The sequence below is a fragment of the Heliangelus exortis genome, chromosome 15 (genome assembly GCF_036169615.1).
Source record: "Heliangelus exortis chromosome 15, bHelExo1.hap1, whole genome shotgun sequence".
NCBI classification, from domain to species: domain Eukaryota; kingdom Metazoa; phylum Chordata; class Aves; order Apodiformes; family Trochilidae; genus Heliangelus; species Heliangelus exortis.
Genome location: NC_092436.1, coordinates 8182620 through 8196703, shown reverse-complemented (window position 1 = coordinate 8196703; position 14084 = coordinate 8182620). Strand labels below are relative to the sequence as shown.

Here is a 14084-nt window from a genome sequence, read left to right as displayed (position 1 = left end):
ATTTCACACAAACAGAGGCTTGTTCTTGAACCAGTGTTTGTGTTTGAGTAGTGGGGGTAGGGAGCTAGTAGTATTTCTAACATGTTGTATGCACTCACCATTTTTTTTTTCCATTACAGCAGGAGCCAAAGGAAGAGAGTGGATTGCAACAGAAGAGAACAAAACAGCAGCTGGATAGAACGAAGTTTGCTGCTAAAAGAAAAATTGCACGTAGGTCTTCAGTGTGGGGTTGGGGAATTAGGCTGATGCTGAGCAGCTTCTGCTGTTCATGTTAGAGATCATTTCCCTTGCAGAAAGGCTGCGGTGTGGCTGGGGATGCACAGCTCTTGGAGAAGACCCTTCTCAGGGGTAAAACTTTCCTTTCTGAATAGGCAGACCGTCAGTTGTTTTCTGCAGCAGGTGTGGCACGTATGCAGACTGCTGCACGTCCAAAGTAAGTGTGTGAGGGTGTCAGTATGTCACCAAGTTTCAAAATTGGTTGAAGCAGATCTGAAAGCACTGTCAGTCACAAACTGCTTTCCTGTTCAGGCCCCTCTGCTGCTGTCTTTCCCTGAAATGTCATGATGCTCTGACCCTGCAGTCACAGCTCAGGAAAGATCTGAGTTGGAGCTGACAGTGCTCTGAAGTCATCCACTCATAGAGCAGGGGCAGCCAGGGAAGCCAGCAACATTGGGCATCAGAAGGAAGGGTGTTAAGAGCAATAGATTTGTTTTCCATCATTTTGCTGTTATATAAATTGTTGGTACATCAACAGCACTGCATGCAGTTTTGGTCTCGGCATCTCAAGGACATGGTGGTACATCCAGAGAAGGGCAACTCAAGCCATAAAGGGGATGGAGCAGCCTGGGGCTGCTTTGTTAAAGAGAGGAAGGTGGGATCAAAGTTCACATGAGGAAGGCAGTGCCTCAGCTGAACACAGAGCTGTTTACCAGCTCCTACAGCCAGGGTGCAGTCAGTGGAAATAGCAGGAGGTAGATGGGTTTAAAACAGGTGAAGGAAAGTCATGCTTCACACATCAGGTAGTGAACTCCTGGAAGTTTCTGTTACAGGAGGTTGTGGAGGCATCAGCTTTAAATGTGTTCATGGACAATAGGTGTATAAACAGATGCTAAAGGCTGGGGCATTCCCACTCATATTCTGCAAACAGGATTTCTGAATGCTGGTGATGTACAAGCAGAAGCATCCACTGAGCATGGCCTTCCCATACAGCACCCCCTGTTGGGGTGGCCAGGCAGGGGGGCCATTTCTGGTGATCTGTGTTCACGTTCTTGTGCTCCACAAGGCAGTGATCTGTCTTGCATGTTAAATTCAGAACATTTTAAAATGAGAGAATTGTATCTCCTGTAAAGCCCAAAGCAATCACGCCGGTGCTCTGCAAGCAGCAGCAGTTGGGCTTGTCAGTCCTCAGAGGGCTTGTGTGAATTAAATTGTTTTTAATAGAGGCCTGAAGCCTAAGGCCATAGCATGAAACAGCCTGGCTCTTTGTGGCAGTTGAAACCCACTGTGTGTGTCCTGTGTGAAACAAGTAAGATTGCAAAGTCAGAGATGGAGGAAGAGTTCTTTTGTTAGGTTTTTTTTTCTTCTTCTTTCTCCCCAAAGAAACAAAACACTACATAAAAGCTGAAACCCCCCTTGGAGATGCTGTTAAAATGTGACCAAACATATGTCGCTAGGAACAGGGAGTTGCTGAAGTTGGATGTCCTCATTGCATTGCTGAGTGTGCTGGGTTTCTGGGAGCTGGTGCTGTGTGAAAGGTGTTCAATGTGCTCCAGAAAATCCATGGGAGACAGGGCCTGCTCTCTAGCCATTGTATAATGGAGAAGTTCTGCTGTGTTTCAGCTTCCTTTTTTTGTTTTGTTTTGTTTGTTTTTTGTTTTGTTTTAAAAATGCAAGTCTGCCTCCTCACAATGCAGGTTGGAGGTACCTGGCACCTCTCAGTTGGAGAGTGGTCACTTGTTTAAGCAGGTGTGAAGGTGGAGCTGTTCTCTCATTTATGGAAAGGTGTAATTAGACTTCTGGTGTTTGCTTTGAGGCAAGTTAAGGCTTGAAGTAGTAATTGTTTTTCCCTGTGTCTTTAAATAAATTATTTGGATTGCAAAGCAAATTGGTCTTTTTGTAAAGGTTTGGTGCTTCTGGGTAGAGCAGGTTTTCTCTTCAAAACTGGAAAATTTCCTATATTTGAAGGCTCTGGTTTTAAAGTGTGTCCTCCCATTTTTGATTTGCTGTGGTTTTATTCATTTTAACCTAAAGCCGTAACTAAAATCTATCTGTGACTTTTCATCCTGACAGGGTAAATGGAAATACAAAACCTAAAGAAGTCTCTTTTTCCAGAGGAGGTCACATTTGAATGTGTTTACTGTAATTGCACTTGGGATATGTGGGTATACTGAGATCCTGGGTTTCCATTATTTTTGAGTAAATCTCTTATTAGTAAGTGTTAGAACTACAACTAGTTGGGTTTTGCATCTAATTCACTTTGCAAATGTCAAAATAGAACATAAATCGCTTAGCAAATTGCTGTATTAGCATTTAAAAAGGCTCTGAAATGGTTTAATTTGTTTAGGGCTGCAATGTCTTAAAAACAGTTTCTCCCTGACCCCTCCTTCCCATCTGTGGGTTTCTTGCATGTCCTGATCCCAGGAGAGGTGCTGGGATTTTGTGCTTCATGGGGATGGATGCGTGGCAAGTAGATTTTGGAGTGCGAGATGCAGAATTCCCAGCTGGAGGTTCCAGTTTTTCCCCACCCAGCAGTGGGAATGGGCTTCTACGAGGCACGTGGTGTGCATGAACCTAAGGGAGTGTTTCTGTCCAGATGGAGAGGGCTTGTTCCTCCCAAGGCTGCTCCTAGGAGCCCCTGCCCTACTGGCACTCCAGGGGTCTGCTTGCACACACCTGTCAGGGACTAACACAACACCTTGGATTTCTAATAATTGTAAATTATGACCTGTGCAATCAGCATGAAGTTCAGTAAAATTCATGGTGCTGAGAGATAATCAGATGTGGAGCACAAAATACTGTAAGCTCTGGACCACTTTGCTTAAAGCAGGTCACGTCTCCTGGAAGATGTGAGCAGAGCTGCTCTTTCCCCACCAGGTGTATTTAAGTTCGAGATATCTTTGCCTCTGGAGCACCTACTCAACTGGAATGTGCACTAAGTGCATCTTGTTTGTCGCTGGTTTCTTTGCCAGAGGCAGCATTTGTCTGGCACATTCCCTGTCCCCAGAGGGGAAATTGCTGTGCCAGGGAGGGAGCAGAAAACAAAATGTACAGTAGTAACTTGCCAAGAAATGTTTCTTTGTATTAAGCTTCATGGATGTTGATAGCCTGAACGGGTGAACACTCTGGCCCCCGATTTAATTTAAGCACGTGGAAAGTCTTGTGTTATGGGGCACCGATCATGTGCAGCAGTTTTCTTGCACATGTCAGAGTTTGCAGCATCTGGCCTGATTGCTGTGGTGGTTCATGCAGGGAAACAAATCGGCAGATACTTACTGAATGCTTGGGAGGTGCTTGGTATTGCTGAAATGCTGTGTATTGCTGCTGTTCTTGTGGATAGGAGCCTTCTTCATACAATGGTTGTGTGCCTTCCATTAAGGATGCATTTCTTTTTTTTCCTTTGTCCCTCCTGGCTGTAACATCACAGAGTGACTTTGTCCAAGGACAAAAGATCCCCATGAGCCCTGAGTGCACTGCAGTCTGCCTTCACTTCAACCTCTTAATTTTTTTACAGAAAAAAAAAAAAAGGGAACAAAAAACCCCACAACCTAAAGCTAAGTGCTGATTTAGTAGGACATGTAAAGGAATCTATGGCTGGCAGAGACAGTTAAAAAATGCTTCAAATCCTTCTTGTGTGACGGAGAGCCAGCCTGCCATTAGCAAGAAGATGGGGGAAGGGCAAAGCAAAGCAAAGCAAAGCAAAGCCTGCTGCTGTGTGGATGCACCTCAGTGCAGTCCTGCTGCTGTGTGGATGCACCCCAGTGCAGTCCTGCTGTGCTGCACAGGCAGTGCCAGGACCGGTGCAATCCCAGACTGCTTCAAGGGTGGCCGCACTGCTGAATTTTGGCAGCAGGTGGTAGGATGAGGATGGGTTAGAAAATGGGAGCCTGCAGCTTCTGAATGCATCTTTATCCAGGGAAATGTCTGTCTCTGAAGCTGGCTGCAGTGAAGGCATGTTCTGTGCTTGGGTGGCCTTCCTGCCTGTTCAAATCTCATCTCTTACAGCTCTTCTAGCCCATCAGAGAGCAAGCGTTTTGCTTCATGCATGAGATGGTGTGTGCAGTATTCTGCCTGAAGGAGGGAGTGGGTTTTGAAGGAAATCTGTCAATTTGTTTTGAGTGAGAAGATGTATTTTTCAGCTCCTGAGAGTGCTGTTGAGTTGTTTTCCAAGCTGCACTCTGTTCTGCTGGCATCGTGTATTTTAAGCATAGTGAAAGTGTTTGATTGAGTCTAAGTAAATAAGTGTTTTCTGCTTTGTTTCTAAATGGCCAGTCTCTGCTTCTGGTTTGCGAGAAATATTTCAGGAAGACATTTTCTGCTGAAATAGCAGTTAGAACTGTAGGAAACCTGTTTCCCATGCATGACTGCCTTAGTGATGCAGTGGAGTGGTGATGTGAGCAGAAGGGGGATGTATGCATGTGAAAGATCCTCTATAATACCACTGAGCAAGTGGTATTATAACATTATCATCCACAGAGCTTTCCACATGCAGCTCAGGGTGAACATCATGTAGCTCTTTTGCTCTTGGATGGCTCTCCTATGGTATTGCAGGTATCTGCATGTCAGAAGGCAGTGAGACATGCAGTTTGGCTAGTAAAATAGTCTATTAAAAATGTGTTCTTTATCCTGCCTTGCTGCTCAGCCTATTTGATATAAAATGGGAACACTTTAGAAGTCTGTTGTCTTCCACACTCCTTAACATGTGTTCTGCAGCTGTACAGTGCATTATTTGGTGAGGGTAGAAACAGATGTCCCACTGTAGCTCTGTGCACAGAGAGTTGTAGTTTGGATTGGTGTAGAAACCTTAACTGAAGTTCCTGACTTGGGTTACCTTTTTTATTTAGTGTTGCCTGCCACCTTTTCAGGAAAGCTGAGCTTTAGATGTTTTGCTCTGCATTCCTTCTGGGGAGGTGGGACCCTTGGTCAGTCTCTCTCAACGTTGTGGATATATGTTGGTGTTCACATAAACCTGGAGCTCTGACATTTCCTGTTTCCTCCTGCTGCAGAGATGACTGAAGAGGAACAGTTTGCACTGGCCGTGAAAATGAGTGAGCAAGAAGCCAGACAAGTGAACTTTCAGGAAGAGGAAGAGGAGGAGCTCTTGAGGAAGGCCATTGCTGAGAGCCTTAATGTAAGTGCACTTTGGTGAAGAGGCTTAATAGGGTTCTTCAGCAACATTGCTTTCTGTGCTTTGCCACAATGCCTAAAAGACTGTTCTAATGGGGGCCTCACTGTTTTCAGTGTGAGCTGGAACTACAGCACTTGCAGAATGGTTGTTTTGTGCCATTCCTAGTGAGAGAGGTGTATGAAGTCTAACCTCAGCTGTACTGTATTATGGGGTACACAGTCCTGACTGGGAAAGGGGTCTGCAGTCCAGATGGCTGCCAGTGTTCTGGGGGAGCCCCTGGAACGCTCTGCTGATAGAGAACACATCTCTTGGACAATCAACCTCTTGTTTTTCAGAGCTGTCAGCCCTCAGACTCCTCTGATGCAACCCCTCAGTTATCTGCAGAAGTGCTGGGCACACGAGGCCAAAGCCAGCCCACTGGGAAAGAAGGCTCTGAGATCCTGGGAGGTCTGGCTCTTTGCCCTGACACCCCCTGCTCTGAGAGCAGCTCCCACTCGCAGAGCACCAGAGCTGATGGGAATGGACAGATGGATGTCGCCCGGAGCCCCCTGGTAGTGTTGAGGAGGTTAAGCCAGGAAATTGTTGAAAGCTCACTAATATCCAGCATAATTGTGTCTCCGGGGAAGGGCCAGCCTGAGACAAGGTCAAGTGAAAAGCCTTTCTCACCAGCAAAAAGTGATTCTGGTAACGTGTTACCCAGCACACTTGGAGAGGATCTCAACTCTTTGAGCCCCACCTTTGGCAGGGTGACTTCAGGCTCCTGGCGACTGACACCTCGGAGACTGTTCACAAGCTCCCCCAGCTCTTCTGAAGCAGCAGGCTGTGAACCAAAAGAGCAGCCCCTGCCCTGCATTGGCCATTCTGCAGGAGAAGCCAGCGCCGGGAGCTCAGCCACACTCTGGAAGAGCTGGACCACAGAACAGTGTGGCAGCCCCAGGAGGAGTGGTGGAGGAGCAGGTACCAAACACACCTCGCAGCCCAGGCACACCCCCAGAGCCTCTGTATCCACAGAGCAAGCAGAGCAGAACGAGGTGCCTGGCAGTACCCCTGGGCTTTGCTTGCTGAATGCGGCAGAGGAGAAGCACAAGCAGGAGGAGGTGAGAGACACAGTGCACTATTACTGGGGCATCCCCTTCTGCCCCAAAGGGGTAGACCCCAACCAGTACACCAAAGTCATCTTGTGTCAGCTGGAGGTTTACCAGAAGAGCCTGAAGCAGGCTCAGAGGCAGCTATTGCATAAGAAGGAGTTTGGAAACCCGGTTGTGCCGAATTCTTCCTTGAGCCAAAATGAGCTTGGGAAAGGAGAACAAATAAGCAGGGAGAACGGGATTGCTGATGATACAGAAGATGGAGACCCAAATGGGCAGAAGGAGGCTGAGAGCAACACCTGGCTCCTGCCTTCAAAGAGGAGAGATGCAGAGAGTCCAGGGCACAGCATGGAAGAAAAGAACTCCACTTCTGATGATGAACCAACCACCAGCTACTGCCAGGTAAGAGCTTTGCTGCTGCGCAGTCCCACTCTTCTGTCTATTTTAGGTTTTAGTCCCTTCTGCAAAGCAGGCATTGCTGTTAAATGCTTGTCTTAAATTTAGGGACTTCCTCTCCTAGCCAGAGAGCTTACAGTGAAAGAGAGAGGAAAAGTGTAAAGGCTGAGTTCACAAATGACAAGGGCCATCATGCAGCCTGGCAGTCATCCATTAATGCACCACTGAGAAAGACTTCCAGCTGACTTGTCCTTCTCTAAAGGGTGTAGCCTGTCAGTGTCTCAGATTAGCGAGCAGAGAGATGATGCTGACTACTGCCAGCTCTGTTAAACCAGCTTATAAACCCGTGGCCTTGTGGGGAGCTCTGTGTTTTCCATCTTGGACAGAAATGTGGCTTTTGTCCTTGCAGCACAGCCTCCTCTTCTTTTTGCACCTACAAGTTCCTCTGCATCTGTACAAGCTTCACCCTTGCAAATTCTGTTTCCCTTTGTGAGTGCTCTTTTCCCTCATGGTTCTGCAGTTGTGGCCAGGAAAGCCTCTGCATTCTGCCTGCTCAGGGTGATCTGTCATCTCGGCAGTGTCATTGTCCTTGTTCTGGTGGTTGAGCACCTTCTCTCCAGCTCGCTTGTTGGGTCTGCTCGACGCTAGGTGTCAGCCAGCTTCTGTCTCCATCAGGGCTCTCTTCTTGGAGCGGAAGGCAGCTTTCTGTCACTGCTAAGTTTAAACAGATTGCTAGTCAGATGAAGTATTTATTACTGCTGTATTTTAGGTTTGTGTCAGCCTTTTCCAACCCTCATTTTTCATAATGACTTCACTCCCGGATCATTGTATAACTTTATCTTCTCTATGACTGAAGCCTCAGCTCTGTTGTTCCTGTTTTCAAGTGTATTTGATCATTTACCCTGGTGTTAGAAAGATACTTAACTTGTTTTGTGATATTTATATTCTGTCTTGTAATATTGAATGCTTAGGAAAAATGTCATGTCTGCATTTTCTGGTTGCAGAAGAAATGCAGAGCAGCCTGAGCTGAAATGTGACTTTTCATGACAGTGCTTTGGCTTGAGTTTAGCAGATACAGATTTAAAGAAGCATTAGAGGTGACCTGCAGAGGAAAGAGATTTGTGCCCTTTTTAATTTATTTAGAATAGATATAAAAGACTTGAAAGGATCTTAAGGCAAACTGCTTTTTTCCCCCTCTGTTTCTTTTCCTTTGGGAATGAAGGTGTTATCCTCGAAGATTGAGGTGATTGCAGGTCTGTGGAGGTGTATACTAAAGCTCTTGGAAAGCTACAGCAGCTGGGAAAGGCATGAACTTTTAATCAGCACTGAAAATTGTGTGGTTTTTTTTAATATTATCCACTTAGTGCTAATAATTAATTCTTGGGGAGAAAAGAGGTTTTAATGGTGCTGAGTGGAAACTTGTAATGTGCTCATCCTGACCACAAGTGCTCTCTGAGAGCCATAATGTGTATGTAGGTGTAGTCTTTCTGATATTTTTAAGGTGGTAGAATACAGAAGGGGAGCAGATTTTAAAATTTCAACCTTAGCTCAAAATTTGCCAGTCTTCTTGTTACTTGAGAGAAAATAATTCTAAGTGCCCTTTCAGCTGCCTTACCACTCCCAGCTTGAGAGGTTGCTCCCTTCTCTAGTTTCACTGTGCAGTTGCATGCTGAGGCCAGCTCAGGTGATTTACTTGCAAGATCAATATGTTTGATGTTTGCTTGTGCCCTGTCTCCATTTTTTCCTCCTATCAAATACAGTTGCACAGCAGTCATAAAGAAGGGACCCAGAGCAGTCCTGTCCCTGATGTGCTACATCACTCAGACACCCCTGACCCCTGTACTGCCCTGGTGCTCCCCAGTGCCACCAGGACTGCTTTGCTGTGGGAGATTTTAGGCTGCACCAAGGCTAGAAGCTATCCATGGGGATTCAAAGCTGTCCTTGAAAAAGCCTTGTGCCTTGTGTTGTACCAGTGAAATGCAGATGCTGTGTTTGTGGGAACCTGTCTGCACCCCTGCTTTGAAACCCTGATCTGGAGCAGGATCTTCCACCATGGCAGTGGCCAACTGCTGCCACTGCCACCTGCAGCCAAGGGATGTTTGCACAGAGCAAATCTTGGTTGTCAGGAGCTCTCATAGCCTGTGAACCTGCACTAACGAACTTCAGTGCTAATAAAATCAGTTCCTCTGTAGCCTTTCAAATAAGGTTAGGGATTCTTGGTCTTTAAAAGATTCAGAGAGAAGAGACCCAGTTCCAGAGAGTTAGGATCTGGTGACCTGGATTAATGCTGTATCACATAACATATGCACTAGGAAAAGCAGAAACATGGCCCAGTGTTTATGACCAGGGCAGAGGCATTATTATAATACACATAATTCAGGAAAAAAAGAAATAAAAATGAGGAGGAGATGTGGTATTTTATGTTAACAATGAGTTAGGCAGTAGAGAATTAAAGAATAGATAAAACAGAATATTAGGGGGTTGGAGTCACTTTAGGGAAGTCTGTCAGGAGGCTTTGTTTTAGGGCTGCTGAGGAAGTACATGAGCCGTCAAGAAATGGAGCTGATTAACACTGAAACCCATGGTGGAAGTCAAATTCTGAGAGTTTTGAGAAAGGGGGAGGAGAACTCCTTGTATTTCTTTGAGAAATGGCATGAGAAATCATGGTCCCAATTGCAAGGACTGCTGATAAACCATTGTCATTCCACCTGATTAGAGAATGGCAAGTGTAATGGGTACACAGAAGAAGAAGAAGAAAGGGGTCTGGGTAATGACTGGCATGTTAGCCTGACCTTGGCAGTGCATAAGGCTTTTGAACAAATTTTAAATGAAAGAATAAGTGGAGTCGTAAAGCTAAATGAAAAATTGGATAAAATGCACATGGATTTACCAGTTGTAGATTGTGCATGTAAACCTGTTCCCTGTCTTTGATGGAACAGCTGATTTCCCAGTCAAGAAAAATGCAACAGATCTTATCAGTATGAAATTTCAGAAAGTACTTGTGGTCAAACATCAGCTGTAGCAGTTGATCAGGTCATCTCGGCTCAGACAAATAGATCTTAACTCTGGAGTATGTGGGGGCTGCTGGGGTGCTTGAGGGAGTGCAGGGGGACACTAAAAACCTCAGATTGCTTAGCTTGGCACAAATTGAGAAGAGCTATGGCTGCTGCTTACAAGTACATCAGGGTAGATGCCAGGAGCAAGGTGAGAGTATGGAAAGTGATGGACAAGTTTGGCATGAATAAATGGCCACAAACTGTCCAAGAACATGGTGAGGCACCAAGGTAGCAAAAAGTACTGCCAGGTGTTTTTACAGGGAGCTGCTGAAACACCTTACTAACAGGAGTGTTGGAGGCAAAAAGTTAACAAGTTCAGTATGGTTACTTAGATATTTCCAAAAATAATATGTAACAGACTGGGTGAAATGCCATGCACAAAATATGATGACCCAGCAGATTCTGGTTAGCTGTGTACATTATCGTATATAATATTAAAATTATATATTATATAATATTAGAATTTTCTTTTCCAGGCCTCCCAGGTGCTGCCCACAGAGGATGTCCATGAGCACAGGGAGCCCATGCAGACTGCACAGAGGTGAGGAGGGTGGTACCAGAGTGTGGGACCCACATGCTTGCTCTGCTGATGTGGGGCCTTCTGGGCTCCTTGGAGCATCTTGGGGTGCAGTCTCACCAAAGCTTGCTGGAAAGCCTGTCTGCAATCACTGCTGTTAAGTATCCCTGGAAATACATGGCTTTGGAGCAGCGTGGGAGAGAGGTGGGACACAAACAGGGAGAAGAGATCCGTTATTCTTGTTACTTTAAAAATTGTGCAAGGAGTAACCTAGTACTTGATCCAAGGACTTGATCCTTGCCCTCTGAAGCTACTGTGACATGGTGCAATAAAGCTGGTGGAGATGGGTAGGTGAGCTGAAGGTGAGTTATAGCGATGTCATCATGTGGTCTGTCTGGGAAGGTGCTTAGGCAGCATGGTGAAGGGTTTACTGGATTTCTGCGTGTATTTTTATGTTCGTGCCTTGCTGCTGAAGAGGAAAGAAGGGAGGAGGAAGCCAGACGGCGCTGCCTATCAGCCAAAGATAGAGTGCAGTGCTCCAGAAAAGCCACTTCAGCAGATGACAGGTGTGGGACAAGTCAACATGATTTTCTTCAGATTTAAGCCTACTCCTCTTTTCCTTTTATTTTTTTTCCTTCTCCTTCCTGTGGGATGCAATTCTGCAATGAAGGCTCTGGGAGAAGGGCAAACAGGAGAGGATTCAGGGAGTAAGTTACAAGAGGGGGCAGCTAATGTCATGTTTTTAATTTGCTGGGTTTTATAATTTAAACCTGCTTTGGAACCTATCTGCCAACTTTCCTCTGATCTAGCAGCATTTGACCTGACCAGTTAGCATTAATATGCAGAGTATGAAAAATCCCTCTTGCTTGCACCTTTCTAACAATCTTAAAGCCTGCCTTGGGGAGCAGGAGGAACCTGTGGCTGCCATTGCTGATGAGTTTTTGGCAGCTGAGATCTGAGCTTGTGAGCTTGCATGGAAGGCATTGAGGTGTGTGCTCTGCAGAGCTGGCCTCCTGCCTGCTGGTGCTGAATATGAGAAGAGAAGGACCTCTTTTATTTGGGGTAGCTGATGGGAGACATCTCCTAAGCCATCCAGGAGCTCCTGGCTGTCCCCCTTGAGCTGTGATGCAGCTGGCACCTCTGCAGCTAAGACAGAAACAGCCATGGTTTTTGCAGTGTTGTGCACAGAAAGTGTTGCCATCTGGCTCCTGGTAATTTTCCAGGGCAGTCCTCTCTGGGGTGAGGCTCAGGCACCCTGGCCTGCCAGTCTCAGCAGCACTTAATAGAACACAGTTCTGAGCTGCCTGGAGGTCGTGAAGCAGTTCTGGAAGTGGCAGCAGTGAGAAGCTGCATTGCTTTCTGTGGGATGGTCTGCCACGTGGTTCTAAGCTTTGTGTGGAACAGGGTAGATTGGGGTTTTAATAAATTATTATAGGCTTTGTTACCAGGAGATAGTTGGTGTAGCAAGAAATGTGGTTTGGCTTCAAATTGATTAGCCCATTTTATAAATGTCATAGCAAGTTGTTTTGTGTGAGTTCTTTTGAAGTGAGCCCTGATGTTAGACATAGAGTAAAACATGTTCAGCCTGGATTCATAACAAATGCTGTGAGATGCTTTATGTATAGAGAAAAGCCACTTGTGATTTCCTATCAGAATTTTGTTATTTATCATAAATCAGCAGTGGCTGTTCTCTCCTCTCTAAGGCCTGTGGCTGAGCTTAATAAATCTCTTATTTGTCAGTATGGGGATTCATGTTTTTAAAGTGTGTTCTTGCATACTTGATCAGACTAATCAAAAAGCCACGCAAAGCACAGAGCGTGTCAGCATGGGTGCCAGACTTACTCAGCAATGCTTGCCTGTTCTGGAAAGAGACTGCATTGTGGGGGAAGGAATAAAAAGGAGGAATCCGAAGGTCAAAATGAGAGGAGCAGTAGCCGGTGCTGCTCAGAGAAACTGTGACGCTCACATTTAGACTGTGCTGCAGGGAAGCCTTGCCATGTCTTGCATCCATGCTGCTTCTATCTGCCATGCACAGTGATAAAGAAGAGAATTAGCAGTGTGAGGAGGGAGGGGGTAATGCAGGATAAAGCAAGTCTGTGTCTCTTGGGAGGTTTTCCTTCTCCAGAGAGAAGAAAGCACAATGCTGCTGTCTGCACAACTCCCACATCTTCTAAGAGCAGAAAGACTCCTGAGAGTCCCAGAGTTGTGAGCAGGTATTTTTGCTTCCCTGACATGAGGAAGTGACCCTGTGTGCCTTTTTGTTAAGCACTCCTAGAAGTGAAAATGTTCTCTTTGAAGTTCCTTGCAGAAGACACTGATCTGTACCCATATTTTACTGTTTTCATGGTCAATTCTGGCTATCAGGTATTGACCACTAGGAAATTACAGCATTTTCTGGACTTCTGAACTGTGCAAAACAGACAAGTGTGTACTATCATGCCTATTGGATTGGAGATTCAGATTATATTTATATTTTGAACAGCATTTCTGTGTTGACCCCACTTGGCAGTAAGAGGAGCCCAGATATTGCTACAGAAAACTCTACTGAAGAAGAGATCTCTGTTTGCCCAGGTAAGAGGCACTTGAGAATGTTCTGAGTTTTTCAGTGAAAGTTACGTACTTCTAAAGTTCAAGAAAATAAGAGAATTTTCTAGTTGTTTGGACAAAATGAGATTTTTTTCCCAGCTCTGGTTTTCAGGCCTGATATTATCTAGGTAATTTTTGTTTGATTCCTGGATTTTGGATCCTTTTCCTCTAAAACAGTTCTGTGACCAGCGATTGCTGGGGGCTTGCTGCTGAAGAGACACCAGGATATGCATTTATTCAGAGGGATCATTCAAAACAAGTTTGGGAGTAGTCTTCTGAAGGCAATCAAGCAATATTCAGATGTTTTTGTTTTAAAATATGTGTAAAGCATGAGAGCCGAAATAATTTTTGTCTTACGTTAATAAAACCTGTTTGGGACCAGTTTTTCATCCTTGGACTCTCCTGCCATCTTTGAGATTTTCCAGTTCAGGGTTTTAAGTGAAAAAATTAATGAAGAGACTGCTCCTGTTCACAAGCAGCTGTAGAGAAAGGTCCTGATGGTACTTAAGAGGCATATTTTGTTGCTAAGGAAGACCTGGAGGTCTAAAGAAGGTATGGCTGTGAGGCAAACCACAGAATGGGAGCTCTGTTTGTCTCAGTGCAAGGGAGAGCTCTGCTCCTGCTTTTTCTCTTTTGCAGCAAGTGTCCCACACACTTTCCCTGTGTCTAGTCTCACTCCCCATGAAGCTGAAAAGCTGCAATGGCTTTGTCCTCAACACCATGGTGCTGTGACTTTTAACCCTTTACCAGGCTGTGTTGTTGCACCTTGTCTGGTAACATTTGTGGCAAGTGTAAAAAATGTTTTCAAACTGTGAAAACGCTGTTAGGAAATGGGCTAAGTTACATGAACAAGTGAGGAGATGGTTTGGGGGTTGGAAATGTGTGCTGACTTGGAGGTGTTTTTCTGCAGAAACCCAGCCGAGTCCACTGGAAGCTGTTGAGGCAGAGAGCGAAGAGCTCTGCTTGGGCACTGGAGATGCACCTGTGCAGGTAAAAGACCCTGAAGTTGGTGAAGACTCCTGTTTCTAGTCCTGCCTTCTAGACCTTGGTTCAGCTGGGCTGTGTTAGTGTTTTTCCATTGGTAGCTGGGAGCCTGG

At 45.5% G+C, this 14084-nt stretch overlaps 1 protein-coding gene across 13 annotated transcripts in view; it reads left to right on the top strand.

Moving 5' to 3' along the window:
- The window catches only part of UIMC1 (ubiquitin interaction motif containing 1), a 38723-nt gene that overhangs the window by 11415 nt on the left and 13224 nt on the right, over nt 1–14084 (top strand). For 10 of the 13 annotated variants that reach the window (XR_011728878.1, XM_071758913.1, XM_071758920.1 and 7 more), the window contains 6 exons: nt 120–210; nt 5223–5347; nt 5680–6834; nt 10361–10425; nt 12884–12972; nt 13898–13977. Coding sequence is in view for 12 of the 13 variants with exons in the window: in XM_071758913.1 (XP_071615014.1) it covers nt 120–210; nt 5223–5347; nt 5680–6834; nt 10361–10425; nt 12884–12972; nt 13898–13977 (1605 nt within the window). In the remaining variant the exon portion in view is untranslated. The remainder of the gene's footprint in view (nt 1–119; nt 211–5222; nt 5348–5679; nt 6835–10360; nt 10426–12883; nt 12973–13897; nt 13978–14084) is intronic. The other 3 variants (XM_071758917.1, XM_071758916.1, XM_071758914.1) reach the window with 1 other exon arrangement.